Here is a 15435-nt window from a genome sequence, read left to right as displayed (position 1 = left end):
ACAAGGTTGGACCAATAATTCAAAACCGACCATTAGTATGTTTTGAATTGAAAATATATAAAGAATATATTTTAGTGCATAGCAACACAGAAGGAGAAAAGGAGGATACCCTCATGTTTTTGTTATAGGCCTAGAATCACTGGAAATCTACTGAAAAACATGGCACGCTCAAAAAGGATTTTTTTGCCAGTGTGAAACTATTTCAACAAAAATGAGGAATGAAGTGAAGGTATTATGTGTTCAACCTCAGCAGCGTTGTGATCGATGCCCAGCTGCACATATCTTTTATCTACAAATGTTTGTCTGTCACAGCTCCATAGCAGGAGAGAAATCACGGTGAGTCACTGAATGCCACCATGCAGGTTTAATCATTGACAGCATCATGAATGCCCTTTGGAAAACTCCCAAGGACCCTGAGACATTTTCAACTTATTGTACAAAGTTATTTATTAAACAGATAAACAATAAAACTATTTCACGATACATCTTTGCAGGACACTAAGGATAAGGGTTTATTAGGTGTTATAATCCATGTTATCCTGAATGAAAAATCCCCTTGAACAATGATGTCAACTCAAATGAAAAGTGTGACTGTAGTGTGAATGGGATTCATCAACATATACATCTGTGTCTTTTTGCTCACATAAATCAAACCAGATGTCTTTCCATAATCCAATCCATAATGATTGATATCAATCCAAAGTTATTTTTGTTTTTGATTTGCACTTACCACTGATCATTACAAAGTCTCTCCTCATGTTCACCTTTCCCTTACCAAGCTGTGATAGAGTAGGAATTGTTCTATAAATCAGAACATTACAGAAATACAGGAAAGAACAGTTTGTGAAGCAGGATACATTATCCCATTATGATAAACAAGAGAAAAGGCAGCGACATTTTCAAAATGTCATTTTGGAAATGTTCCGTTGCCCTCAGACCATATTTCACTTTCCCCACACTTGGCAGCACAGACACTTTATTCTCAGGCCAATTAAAAACAATTGGGTGGTGTTAGTCACTGAAGAGAATATCCAGAAATAAATGTTGTCTTTCACAGCAAAAAGTACCTTGTGGACAGCAATTCAGACTGTCAGGAAGTGAAGCTGAACACAGCAGCGCAAGTTAGGTATTCATCTGTGTGTCATAGCTGCCTGCATTCATTTCACTGATGACTGTGGGAAACCTAACATGACTCTTGAGACGTTCTGGTTTCTTTATATAGACAACACACATTCCTTTCTGTCTCCTCTCTGACCGTGACTGTTTTATTGCACCCCTACATCCAACATTACGTTTCAGCTGTGAAAAACACACGCACCTGCACCATTCACAGCTCCAAAAGGTCTTGGAATTTGAAGCAAACAACTTCACTGCCCAGAAAACCGTAAATAGGTTTTTTAGTGAAATGCGAACAACACAGTGATGTTTATCTTGCCAACTAGTCTGTGGTCCTCATACCAAAGTGATGAAATTGTCAAACTTCAAAGTTTGTCTGTGTCCAGTCAAAAAACCCTCCTCATTAATTTCGACATGATAGCTGTATTTGAAAAGCCGGTGTTCTCATAAAAAAAAATACCTTAACTTTTTCTTAAAAGTATTATTGAAGTCAGATTGTAATTTAGTCGAATACAAGTTTTCAATCATGAATATCATCTCATGTAAAATGTCCTGACCTCTTTTGGTCCTGCATGCAAGAACTGTTGTCTCTTAAAATAAATGCAGAACAAGTTTAGTTGTTATTGTTATACAGGAACATACCCACTCAGATAGAACCCCTTTGTTTAAGTTTTTTTTTCTTTCTAAAGTCCTGCTAACATTGGTGTATCACCACTGGATATACATTCAAACTATAGCCTAATTACTACCCAGCATTTAAAAAGGGCAACATGTTTGTTTGTATGGGACATGTTAGATTTCAGTTTTAGCACCAATACCAACACGTTGATGTGTCTTGATGACCAAGATACATCAAAGAACAGTTTGTCAAGCAAAGGCAGGCTAGTTAGCAGTTTTGTTAGTGCGGAAAGCTATGAACGACTAATGCAAATTTCTTTTTGGCTGTTAACAGATTATTATTCATTTTCAATCAGGAGAGACACTGGTGGTGGTGGAGCATGAAGGCATAGTTGGAGGTCGGTCTGAAGAGGAGTGGTTTAGCTTGACCCTGGATTTGGAGGGACATGAGGTGAAAGGGGTGGAGGAGGGCTGCGTTGAGTCACCTGAAATGTCAGGAGGGGAGAGAGCAGAAGTAAAGGTTTAGCAATGCACTATGCTTGTGGGAATAGAGGCGAAGTGATGCCCCCGTGACGTAGAGAGAGTAGTAAGATGGGAAAATGTGAATGAATTAGTAAAGACTGTCTTCCTGGTTGAACTTCTGCTAAGCTTAATTTGTCTGGTACAATTTTGAAGACTGGCCATTGAAGTATGTAATCAAGGGGTCTGGTCACATTGGGTATAGGTATTCAATGATCTTTGTAGGACATATGTTAAAAATGCCAAATATCTTGTCTTTTACAGTACCCAGTAAGTTGAAAGTGAGCCACTTGGTTCTTGTTGTCTTCGATGACATGTCCTACTCTTGCGAGAAGGACATGTCAGAGTCTTGTTTTATCTCTGTCTCTTTCTTTGACTGCATTTTGGAGAGTTCAGACACACCCTTGGTCTGCTTTATTCTTTCTAAGCTGGCAAACCCAATACTACACCTCCATGGAACTGGTTTCCTCCTTATTCATGTATTTTGACTGCAGGAATGCAGAAAACCAAACTAGACAGTTATAGAAGAGAACAACATGCATTTATAATTATTGTAATCGAAAACCGCAGTGACGCGTCCTAAAACCCGGAAGTAAGTTAGCATTTTTACCAAGTCCGGTTCCTTTGACAAAAAGCAATGCAATTTCTCCATAGGATTTTGGAAAATAGCTCCAAATAAGGTCTGTGTTTGACACACATTGAAGAGACAGATCACGTTTTGTTCTACGACATTAAATACATGTTTGAAGAGTTTACGTGTCTGAAAAACGATGGTTGTTAACAAGTGGCTGAATAGGACTACAGAAGTTGTCCAGGCCGTTTTACGTCATTATGCCGAACACGTAAAACACTCCCGCTAAGTTTGTTTGCCCTGTTCTGCTTGAGAGCAAGTACCTGCCTCCTGCAAACTGTTAAAACAAACGCTTCAACTTGTACCATTTAGAATCTGTATGTTTGAATATGGATCTTAAGTTGGCGTGACGTTGAAGCGGCGACCCTGCTGTAGTTCGTTTATAGCATAACGTTAGCATTTTGCTTCTGGCCACTAGATTTATGATTAGAACATTATAAAAGTAGGGTAGACATGTGGATATTATCCGACTGCACAAAACGTGATCCGTCTCTTAAATGTGTGTCAACCACAGACCTTATTTCGAGCTATTTTCCCAAATCCTATGGAGAAATTGCATTGCGTTTTTGACGAAGGAACCGGAAGGAGTTTACTTCCGGGTTTTAGGACGCGTCACTGCGGTTCTCTATAGTTGTATCTGTTTCTGTATGAGCTTGGTATATGACAGTAAAACGATTTCCTTCCTAATAAACACACTTGGATGCACTCACCACTTGAAAATGTCAGTGCTTCCAGGTACATGTTAGTATTCTCTGAAGCCAGCTGCGTAAGAATGAGGCTGCCTAAGCGTGCAATTAGATCTGCTCCATGCAGTTTTGAGGAGCTGTTGTTGGTCTTTCCAGTCAACAATGTTGTCATAAAATATGCACAGGCAGAGCTATTGTGTTCCTCAGCGGACAACTTCTGAGGAGGAGGCAAATAAGATAATGACTATTTCCTTTTTTGCCTCTCTTCACTCCATATGTCAGCACATTTAATGGACTCTAGTGTAACTTCTAAAGCAACTGAAAGTACCAAAGGTGCCAAATGGAAGAAAGCAATGGCAAAAGGAGTGAAGATTTAAGCCTCAAGCATGCAGGCCCAGTCAGTATTTCATGATTATTATTTCTGAGCAGGTGTACAATGTATCCCTAACTTAGATGTGGACCATGATAATGATGTCTACATTAGTAGATAAAGTTAATGTATTGTTTGAGTTATTGTCCTTCTGCATACATGACAAAGGTTACTTTAAGCTCCATAGGGAGAGGATTTATTTCTCTGGGCTACTGTAGGTAGGGTGATTTTAACAATCTCTATGCTGGTCAGTGATTTTTAATATGTGGGTAATAATTCAGCCCTACGCCAGTGATAATTACAGCTGCAATTACAACCATTGTTATATGAACTCACTGATCCTGTCCATATTTTAGTTGATTTCTTTGCACGTGAAAAGCTGCCTTTTTTTGTGGCATATGAAACATGTTTGCTAATGTATGAGGGATGTGAGCTTTCTGACACCAACATATGGGCCTATTTGGGAAACAAGAAGAGGACAGAATAAATGAAAGCCATGCTGAGCAATGCACTGTGAACGCTCTGTTCTGTTGTAATGTCATTTGTCACAGTATGTCACTGTGTCCATGATGCCCCCGGACTTTGTTGACTGGACAAAGATTATTATCTTTTCGATCCTCGTGTATTCCTATACGGTGTTTCCCGCCTTTGCCCATCTACACACCTGCTCTCTATCAGCCTCGTTTGTTCGTCCTAGCCAATCAGCTCCTTCCCTGCCCCCAGGATTCAGCCAATCCACACACCTGGTCTCTATCAGCCTCGTTAGTTCCTCATAGCCAATCAGCTCCTTCCCTGCTCCCATAATTTGGCTAATCTACACACCTGCTCTCTATCAGCCTTGTCAGGTCTTTCAGCCAATCGGCATCTTTTCCATTCCCAGTGATTTTTCTCCTGTCTAATTATCTTTTCCCCCTCACCTGAGCTTCTCTTCGCAGCTCTCCACCTGCACTTGATTATCTTTTCGGATCAGTTCAGTCTTTGTTGGATCCTAGATTTTGTTCTGCACTGTTCAGTTTTGCCTTACTTGCACTGAACCTTGATATAAAGTTATTTCTCTAAGTTCATGTTGCCTGCGGTCTTCTGGGTTTTGGTCTACCAGGTTCACTATACATGACTTTTCACTGTTAATCTAAGAAGATTTTACTCAAATATACCTCCCACAGTATCTTTGCGTTATATTAGAGATATATATATTCAGCACATCCCCTGCAACTCACTTGTGCCCCCTTGTAGAGATGTTTGGCTCTCTCTTTTGGGTTTTTCCTCTCTTAAAGGGGACCTATCATACAAAATGCACTTTCTGATGTATTTTATACATAAATATGTGTCAGGAAACTCACAAAGTGTCAGAAAACAAAACCCTCTCTCTTTTGCTCCGTACCCACATCTCTAAAAACGGGGTTACAACGGAGCTGATCCAGACTTGCTGCGGACTTGACGTAATATCGGAAATGTGGGCTAGCTTTACACCCGCGGCCCTATCAGAAACAATGCCCGACGTGTTTTGGATGTAATATGGTCTTTGCAAGCATCGCTAAAACTCAAATGTTACTCTAATCTGTACTGGAGAGAGTATGTGTAAAAAAGCAGGACATTTAAACAAAGGTACTCACCTTGTGGTAAACCCACAAGAGAAAAAGCATTTGAGCTCCATACTGTTTCAAAAATAATCCTTGATGTGGGTTGGAACATGATATGGCATTTAATCACGGGATCATTTAGTTGTATCTGCCGGTAGAATTAAGGAGGCGTCTGGCGCAGTGGGTTGTGCGTAGGTGTTCGGATCAGGGGGTCACAGGTTCAAACCCCACTTCAAACCCCACTGCAGTCAGCATGTCGTTGTGTCCCTGGGCAAGACACCTCACCCCAAATTGCTCCTGTGGGGATTGCCCACAGTATTGAGTATGTAAGTCATTTTGGATAAAAGCGTCTAACAAGTGACATGTCATGTCATGTAATTCTGAGCAGGCTCCCCTTCCTCTTTTATTTTTTATTTTTTATTTTTTTATATAAAGCTAAGGACCCCAAATCAGCATTTCTCTAACAGGGCTTACACAGAGGGATATGAGGGATGTCTAAAATGCATGATCTGTTTAGTATTTTGAGCAAAACACATCATAGACATGTTTTTTATATATTTTTATCTGAGACCCATAATATATGCCTAGAAATAGCACAATAAGAGACCTTTAAAATCCATTTCCTGCATGTCAACAACACTGAGTTTAATTGCCAACAATCCCCCTCAAGTGTTAATCATGTCAGAAAATTGGCTGTTCAGCTTTAATTAATGCTGCACATGGGCTTGTTGTCCATCACCACTAGAATAGCAGCAACTTTGGCTAAAAAGCTCACACTTATCAGCATAAAAGGCCTGCCTAGCAGATGATAAATATGTATTTTTTTTCAAGGTCAAGAAATGCAATTATTTACTTTTGCATAGGGTCAGCAACATAGGTGGAAGATGAGGCGGCTAGCAAAAAAGCTCTGCGATCCAACACAAAGATGGAATTGTGTGTTGTCTACCTTTTTTTGTGCTCTGTTGTTTAATAGGAAGAATTGTTTGATGGTAACTTTGGCGCTGAAGTCCCAGCTTGGAATGTCTTTAATGTAATGAGTAACAACTGTTGTTTTTCTGCTAACAAGTCAAAATGTAGTTTCTCCTAAGATAACATTGGGGGTGTTCTGCTTGGTGTATTTTGTATATAGATTCAATTAAATGTCTGGATTTAAATTAAAAGCATGTCATGTGGCAACTAAAATACTTAATGTATTGTGTCTTGCTTGAAAACGGGGATCAATTCAATAAACTATATTTGACATCAACATAACGTTTTGTTTTTTTCATGAATCCGTATGAAGTAGAACTGCAACTCAAGCTGACTTTTTTCTATACTTTGTTTGATCAAAGTCAATTGAATAATTAAGTTGTTACACTGACACACTATCAGGAGGATGATTTTACCTTTTTCTCTTGCGATTAAGGCAACAAGTAACATCTGCTGGTGATGCAGAAAAACATTAACTCATCTTTCATCTCGTACTCTCCTTTTGTTTAGGTGATCATCCTCCCCTCTTTTCTTCATAACTATGTTGTTTGGTATTCAGCATACAAGTCTCTTCTTCTCAAGTTTAATTGTTTCACAAGGGCAGCTATTATCTTGGGTTAAATATATGTGTCACAGTGCCAGCTGTTAAGTAGAGAAGTTTTGGTTACTTGATTGTGATGGTGTAAATTAAGCATTGTTTAATCTTTTTTATAGACTGTCTTGTTTGAACACAGTTGTTTGATGCCTAGTAAGACAAAGAATGTTGTCACGTATTGGACTGCAATCTTTTGTTTTCACTGCCAAATCATTACCCTAAGCTCTATTTTTACTTTTAGTTTGATTATCTCACCACTCCATTAATCAGCACCTTTAACCCTTAGATTATAAACTTTAAAAGACTCAAACACATTCGACCAAATTAATTTTCTGTTACATCAAGAGAAAAAAGCCGCAACTTTTCACCTTTCTTTGTAATAAGAAGATGATGATGATGATGATGATGATGATGTCATTTGTATTTCTTATCATACCTAAAACAAACACATTTTAATGACAGATGAGATGCCCACTCATTATTTAACACCCTCCTCTCCAAAGTGAACGTTAATTAAGAACAAAATAATTGAGTCTATCATATTTATTGCAATTTGTCATATCAAATTGTCATTTGACCACATTTTTTTCAATTGTATATATGGGCATTTATTAGTGCTAGTGAACAAGCAGAAACAATAAAAGGTTTAAAAAGTTGACTATTTACCAGTAAGTAATTTTTTCTTCATTCCACATTGTTTGTAAATGTGGAAGACTGATTTGTATAACAGATATTCATTTGTATTTATGAACATTATTCATAGCTTTGATTTGATTAACATATTGAACTTTAAAAACATTAGATTATTTCTTATTTTTTATTGAGTGCCAGGGAAATAGTGTAAGAACTCATTTGTATATGAGTCACATTTAAGGTATAGCATTTGCTGCATTCTTAAATGAGTGGTGTTTGTACTAATTGCTTCTGCTTTGATTAATTTACATTTTGTTTAAACACATTCTGCGTTCTTAATTTATATTGCTGAACATAGTTGTATTTCTGTAGCAAATTGCTTATTTTAATGCTATTGCTAATATCATTGTTGATTTGGGGGGACATTCTTATGCAGTAGAGTCCTCTCTCATTACCCTCTCTCTCATTCTGCTTTAGCACCCTCCCAAATGTATAGAAATGTGGAGCCCTGGACATAGTAACTTACTTTTGGTTTATAAGACTTATTTGTGCATGCTGAGGTGCGGGTGAACGTCATGTAGTGAATACTTAAAGGGGGCCTGTCTTGTTTTGATAGAAGCAGTGAGCGCAGCATCTTTTTGCCTCCGCTTTAACACTGCGGGAGGACGAATGCCTGCTGTGTGAAATGTAGCCTTAATTCCTCAGGAGGCACTTTTTATTCTCCTCTGAAAGCCAGGCAGAGACACAGCATTATATTTCAAGAGCCATTCCGGTGGACATGTTGAAGGCAAAAGTAGGTTCGTACTCTGATACAACTAAACGATATGTAAGCTGTACCTGTGAGTCCTGTGGTAGCATGGTCAGCATTTAAATGATCATTAATTGCAAAATGTCTATGTAGTGAAATCTTTATTGCTTTGTATTTATATTTATGCTTAATTTCTTGTTTACTTTTTGCTATACATGTTATTTCAGTAAATTCCTCTTTGATTGATTTATATTGTACGGAGTCCCTAAAGGGACATACAAAAAAAATCTATTTAGATAGATCAAATTAATTAAATCATAGATCAAAGCAGCCAGGTTTACAGACTCTCCTGTTTTGCCAATCCGGTGATAGCTCTACACCCCTGGCCGAAAAGTCCTTAAAATTAAGTCTAAATATATCTCAAATAATGTATGCACTGTCATTTCCCCACGTAAACATAACAGTTTGCAATGAAATGGTTGTCTCCTGTGTGTTCCACTTCCTCCTTGGCGCATCGGTAACTTTCTAAAAATATGAGAAAAAAAAAAAAGTCAGGATTACGGATTAGTTTCTCTCTTTAAAAAAAAAATAAAAAAAAATGTATGTCTCTTAAACCGTTATCCCGATTTTTTTCTCTCTCTCTCTTTTTTCATGTCCCTTTAGGAGCTCCGTAAGATTGCACTCATGTCAGAAGCTTTTTCTCTTGTACATCACACAGAGAATACATGCTGTTTTGCTCTAAAACCACTTTAAAGGGCCCATGTCATGCCTTTCCGGTTATTACCCGTCCCCTTGTGTGTTATGAAGGTTTTTCCGCATGTAAACAGTCTGCAAAGTCACAAACCCTCAAAGTACACCCTGTTGTGACCAAAACTCTAACACGGAAAATACCTCTATGCTGCCCCAAAACGCCTCGTTGGAGATTTCTCATTTTCCATTGTTTTCTTCCTGGGTTCTGTGACGTGTGAACACCCAAATCAACAACAAATGACCGGATTGGCCAAATGGACCAATCCGCGGAGCACCTCACACACCAGGATCCCTTGGCTATCTAACAGGGATACCCATTGACTTGCATAGAGCTCCCGGAACGCTGGTAATAGACGAGTTGGGATCACGGAGAAATGCTCTCCGTGTGTGCTCGAGTTTCACTGTGTCTCTCTGTATCGCCGACCCAGAAACCTGTCCGCTCCTCGCTGCAGCGGCGAGCAGCAACAAGCCTCACAACGTCCCAAGCAATCGGAGCACAGTGGGCTCACAGGGGAGGGGGGGGGCAGGAGCTCCAACAAGCCGTTTAGGACAGAAAGCGAATACCTGGTGAATACACATACTATACAGAGATGCTGTATGAGAAACCAATGTGAGTTTGGAAAATTGCACAATTTAAATCCCTTTTAGTATACCTCAACAATGGAAATATGATCAGTAGAAATGGCCATGACATGGGACCTTTAAGTTATTCAACTGTAGTAGCCAACAATTATTTATTTATTTATTCATTTTTCTTTCATGCAGCCTCAAAGCTGTCCTTGACAGCTCTGCTCTATTCAGGTGTTTAGAGAGCTACTTTAAAGCCTAATTTCCTGAAGTTAGGAAATGGAAAATTCCAATAAAATATCTCTCAACAAAGAGGGGCTTTAGTTGAGTTGATCTCATTAGAGGGGAAGTTGCTGGATTTTGCTCACTCCAAGCCACCATTGTTAGATTTAAAAGGATTCTCACAGACCTTAACATAAAGAATGTGAAAATACAACAAGGTCTCCCATACTAGTGCTTTACGTAATGGCTCTTATGTTGGGGTAGGGATGGGCAATTCACTGATATCAATCTACTGTCAGCATTTTAGGATAGGCTCTCTAAATTAACTTTTGAATTAAGCTAAAATTATAAAACAATAAAATGAATATGTAACAAGAACTCGGATTATTTATCAAGCATCAAGACCGTTTTCAGTTTTTCACACACATTCAATTATTGTGGTGATTATCTTTGAAAGGATATGCAGCGGTGTCACTCAACCCTCATCCCACCAACTGGGACCCCTGCATGATTTCATTCTGTCGGTCCAATCCTTCTCGACATTGTCAATCATTTTCTTCCTAGTGACTTTTTATTCTCTTATGTTTCAGTTTCATGAGTGCTTTCTAAAAACGTCAAAGTATTAAAGTCCTAGGGGTCCCTAGTCAAAAGCACCCAATTTGCAGAATAAAACAGTGAAATGTTACCATGTGTCTGACTTGAAGGTGTCCCCTATCCGAATCTTTTGTTGTACACACTTTCAAAATAAACGCTAACTTTAAGGTCGCATCCACACCTAATAGTCCGCCTCTCTGGTGCGCACCAGACGATAGTTTGTTACATCGTTTCATTTTTCAGAAGGTTCGGTTTGCGTTCACACGGGCAAAACTCAAATGGACTATAAACTTTAAACACAAGTCATGCGCACAGGAATGCTGTTCAACCATTGGTCAGACATTAAGGGGGAAAAACTGCAAATCCAGGCAATTTCTACCGGAGCCTCCGCCATGGAGCACTGGCAGGTTACATGCTGCTGTTAATCTGGACAGCATATCTACAGACTCTAGCAGACGGCGCATATGATTATATAATCAGACAACGTGCATTACAAAACATTATAACACATATAATGAGAGATGTTCTGCAGTAAGGAGGAGGTTTCACCGACGACAGGTGGCTCTGACTTTTATGTATAGTTGACGGAGCATTTTTACTTTACATGACACTGTTCAACACTTCATTCTGCTTCACTCTTTCGCTAAAGATTTTGAAGACCTCCGTGTTCTTGCGACGCGTAAATACTACACTTCCTGTGTTTTGGTGCGGACTGCGTTCACACCAGCAATGAACCGCTCCAGGGTTCACTAGCAGGTGGTCCGAGACCACCTCTTTTAATCGGACCAGCGTCCGGTTGTTTAGTTCTCCTTGGGGGGTGCGCCAAATATCGCAATCTGTGCCGTCAGATAGGGGCGCCAGGCCTCAGATGATTTGAGGCCAAATCATATTTAGACTTTTTTTTTTTTTTTTTTTATATATAGAATTGTAACTTAATACATGATTGTCACTAAAAGCCTTGTCTCTAGATTACAATAAAATATGAAAAATAATTGCTTAATTAATTTTAATACAAATTCAAGTTATTAGTTATGAAAGGCATAAAAACATAGACATTTATAATTCTTTCTTTAATAGAAATGTTTCTGCTGCCCGTAAATTGTCCAAACCAGGCTTTTCTGGATAAGCGCATTTTTAAAACATAGTCATTGTCCATGCCGGTTTCAGTTGGATTATTTGTCACAGTTGCTCTGATCAGATCGGTCTCCTCCATTTTGTAGATTATTTACGACTTTTGAATCCACATAAACACATCGGCAAAATCCGGCTTACTTTGAGCATGTGTTTTAAACAGTTTGATCTCTTTGTGGATTGTTTCCACTTGCGCCGTCCTTTAATTTCTTCATACAGCGGGTATCCAGATTAATTCATCCGGAGTCCAATAACCATCAAAGTCACTCCAATAGTGCTCCTTAATTACGCTTTCATCCTCCTTTAACAAAATACTTCACATTCATCCAGTTTGTGACAGTAATTGTAGCATTTTTTAGACTTTTAAACTTCAATTACCGCTGTTGCCCCCACCGTTGTTCCACCGCTGTCTAGGGGACACACTATTTGAAGTGATTAATAATTTCGTCATTGAAAATATTCAAGCAGAATATCATATTTCAGTGTCTCCTTAAAATGGAGCCAAAAGCGGGGCCCTAAAACATCTAGACCCCTCAATAAGGGATGTGTGGGAATAGGACAAAATCCTTTTTACCAGTTGAAGTTTAGGTGGTAAATAGTCAACTTTTTAAACCTTTTATTGTTTCTGCTTGTTCAGAACACAACTTCATTATATGTAAAGGTAGAGTGCCTCATTTACAAAAGAGCAACAGCCTTAGCCCACTTGATTTCATTCCTTTGAAGGCTACATCTTCATATGCTGCATTCTTCAAGTGAATAACCCTTGAATCTGTACATGGCAATAGTGTTGTCATTGGCATATAACAAATGTACCATACTTAGTACCTATTCTTATATGCTTTTCAAAAAGAGCAATATGTTCTCAATACAATGTTTTTGTCTGTGGAAAACCTTTGTTCCATTTTTCAAACTCCAGACAAAGGAAGCAACAAGCAAAGCAAAGCAAAGCAAAACATATATAATCCAAACAGTTTCAATGGACATACAGCTTTTTTCCAAATGGGGAAAGTAAAAACGTTTTATTTTTAAACTCAATGTTTTTGTATTGCATATAATAACAATTCCCACTGTCTGATGGATATTTAACTTGACATTTACTTATTTTGTAGTTATTGTAACATACTATATATAAGGTTTTATTGGACCTTATTTCACTGCAGCATTTTGATAGCACACTTAATATTGTTCTAGAGGACTTTGTTTCCTGCCAGCTAACATTTATGTGGGGAAATTGTCCAGTGAATATTATTTTATTATTAAATCAGTCATGTGAAATGCTGCTGAAACAATGGTGTCATCAAAAAGGCCTTCCCCCTTGTGAAGTAAAGCAACGGCAGCATCTGTGCCGTCAGATAGTCATGGCTGCCAATAATACTGTGCATTCATATCTTCAGTGCATATTGTTCTAAAACCAACAATATGAAAAGCTGATGAAGCTGCTGTCATGAAAAAGCCCTTCTCACATTGACATTGCTGCCAACAGTGTTTTTCATTCCCCCCATTTTTCCTTCTTTGGGATCTTCTGTAGTTTAATCAAATGCTTGGTTGGGGATTTGAAAAGCTCTTGTCACTGAGCAACGTTAGCAAGAATTTTATTTCAGTTCACACATATCCTGCTGATGCAGCAACTCTTTGCTGCTTTCATGGATTTTCCCCCACACTTTGTGATTCGCAATCCGCTAACACTTGTAAGACAAGCTTCCATACATGCCCTCTAAATATAGCTAATGCCTCTGCTAAAACACAATCAGCTGAAATTCATTTAAAACTTATTAGGGACATTGCATTATAAAAGGAGGTTTTTTTATACCTCATCCTTAAGATCATATTGTAGCTTGAAATGCTAGACCAGTCGGGAAAAGAAAGCACATTTGCTATCTTACCCACTGCAAAATGGAGAACGATTAATTGCTATGAGTGGGATTAACTTCCCAAACAAAGCAGTGTACCCCCCCCACCCCCCCTTTTTTTTTTTTTACACTCCATTCTGTAGCCTTTCTTTATTTATTGGAAGTGCTTGTTAATGAATACTTGTGAATTGGCTCTTTCCATAAATGGCAACATGAAAAGCACAAACTTTGGCTAATGGTAATGACATACTCTGATGGTGCCATACCAAAGTTCCAAGTTTTTCTTTGGTGTTTTCATGAGCTTTAAGTCATCATGTCATAGTCAGGAACCCTAATGTTCTATACCACATCAATAAAAGATGCACTATCTTGAAATGTAAATGAAAGACACATTTCCACGCCTTGATTTGGATACGCTCCAAAATGTTATTTCGTAGAAGAACCCTTCCACCAATTCCATTAAAATCAGGCCAGTAGTTTGTCCATTTGCTTATCAGCATGATTACGATAACGACAAGACAAACTAACCTGAAAAGAGATTGATGTTGGTATTGTCCAGCAAATGTACACAGGCAAATATTTGTTCAGCATTTGATCCACCCTTTAAGATTTAATCTTGTAACCCATCCATTGTTTTCCATCTTTACTTTTTAAAAAGATTCACCACAGCATAGCACTGTCTTAACATAACGCTAAGGTAATGAGATAAACACTCACATTATATGCATTAACATTTTAACAATACCTTTAGGCACCAGCACAACATGTTCTGTAATACAAAATGAAGTACTTATTGGTACTTTCAGTACTGTGTTCATCACTGACTCTTATATGCATCAGTCTGTGAGCACTCATTGTAGATGATTCATTCCTTTTGAGAAAGGCTTTTTAACCACAACTTGATTTTAACATGATTATATCTCAGAGACAGTTTTATCCCACAGGCCATAAGACTACTTAATGCCTGAGCTTGCACACATTGTATTGTTCTTATTTTCTAAATGTTTATGTCTTGTATTTGCATTGCTGAGGAACCTGTGACCCAAGTTTTGTATTCATTATTTGACAATAAACCATTGAATCTTGAATATTCTCCATTGTAATAATATAAAGATCCACAGCAAAGCTTTGCTCTCTAAGGCAAAGTTTGCCACTTTTTTATAAACAGATCAAGGTTAGATAGGATTGACTAAAATGTTATTCCCCCAAGGACTTCACCAAAAGCCATTCAGGTCTAAAGCACAAATCAAAGTCAAGAATCTGCATTGCGTCCTTCTTTATATACTTCTGTTGTTTGGCAGTACTTATTTTACTCCATTAAAGGATCTAAATTAACACTATCTATCTGGTTAACTTAACACAATAACCAAACTAAAAGCTACAGATAAACCAGAAAGCTTAAGCATATTTTTCTTTAATACATGATACGGATAACTTTCTGCTTGGCTTTCATCTCCATTAGCCTACATTTCAATAATTGATTTAATAAAAAAAACTTTGTCTGATCTGTTTCCACACTGAATCCCACAGCCCTTTCCTTTTTGGTTCTGGCTGCCCTTTCTTTTCCCACTGCGTTCTCAAAGAGGCCAACTTGAGGACACATTTCCCTACCAATGGTCCAGAACTACGTTTCTTCATAGTAGATGTATTTTTCATACTTTTTATGTGTAAATCCAACAGGGGGTTCAACTTTCTTGAACCCCGACGGGGACTCTGGAACGGAGGCAGACAGCGAGCCTCAGCTGGCCTTTTACACCGACCCAAACCGCAGTCGACGCCGGAGTCGAGGTATGAGAAACGGTAACGCCAACAGCGCGTGGGGCTCAGGGGGTAAGGAGAATTCACCTACAGTCAGT

The 15435-nt window shown here is 38.4% G+C and overlaps 1 protein-coding gene across 10 annotated transcripts in view; it reads left to right on the top strand.

The window, feature by feature from the left end:
• astn1 (astrotactin 1) overlaps positions 1 to 15435 on the top strand; it is a 474928-nt gene that overhangs the window by 117283 nt on the left and 342210 nt on the right. For 4 of the 10 annotated variants that reach the window (XM_079652090.1, XM_079652087.1, XM_079652091.1 and 1 more), the window contains exon 6: positions 15260 to 15409. The exons of 2 other annotated variants lie outside the window; for them this stretch is intronic. In XM_079652090.1, the coding sequence (XP_079508216.1) occupies positions 15260 to 15409 (150 nt within the window). The remainder of the gene's footprint in view (positions 1 to 15259; positions 15410 to 15435) is intronic. 4 more of the 10 variants (XM_079652095.1, XM_079652093.1, XM_079652094.1 and 1 more) reach the window with 2 other exon arrangements.

This window comes from Notothenia rossii (genome assembly GCF_949606895.1).
Source record: "Notothenia rossii genome assembly, chromosome: 9".
Taxonomy (NCBI): Eukaryota; Metazoa; Chordata; class Actinopteri; order Perciformes; family Nototheniidae; genus Notothenia; species Notothenia rossii.
This window is presented reverse-complemented; position numbering and strand designations above follow the sequence as displayed.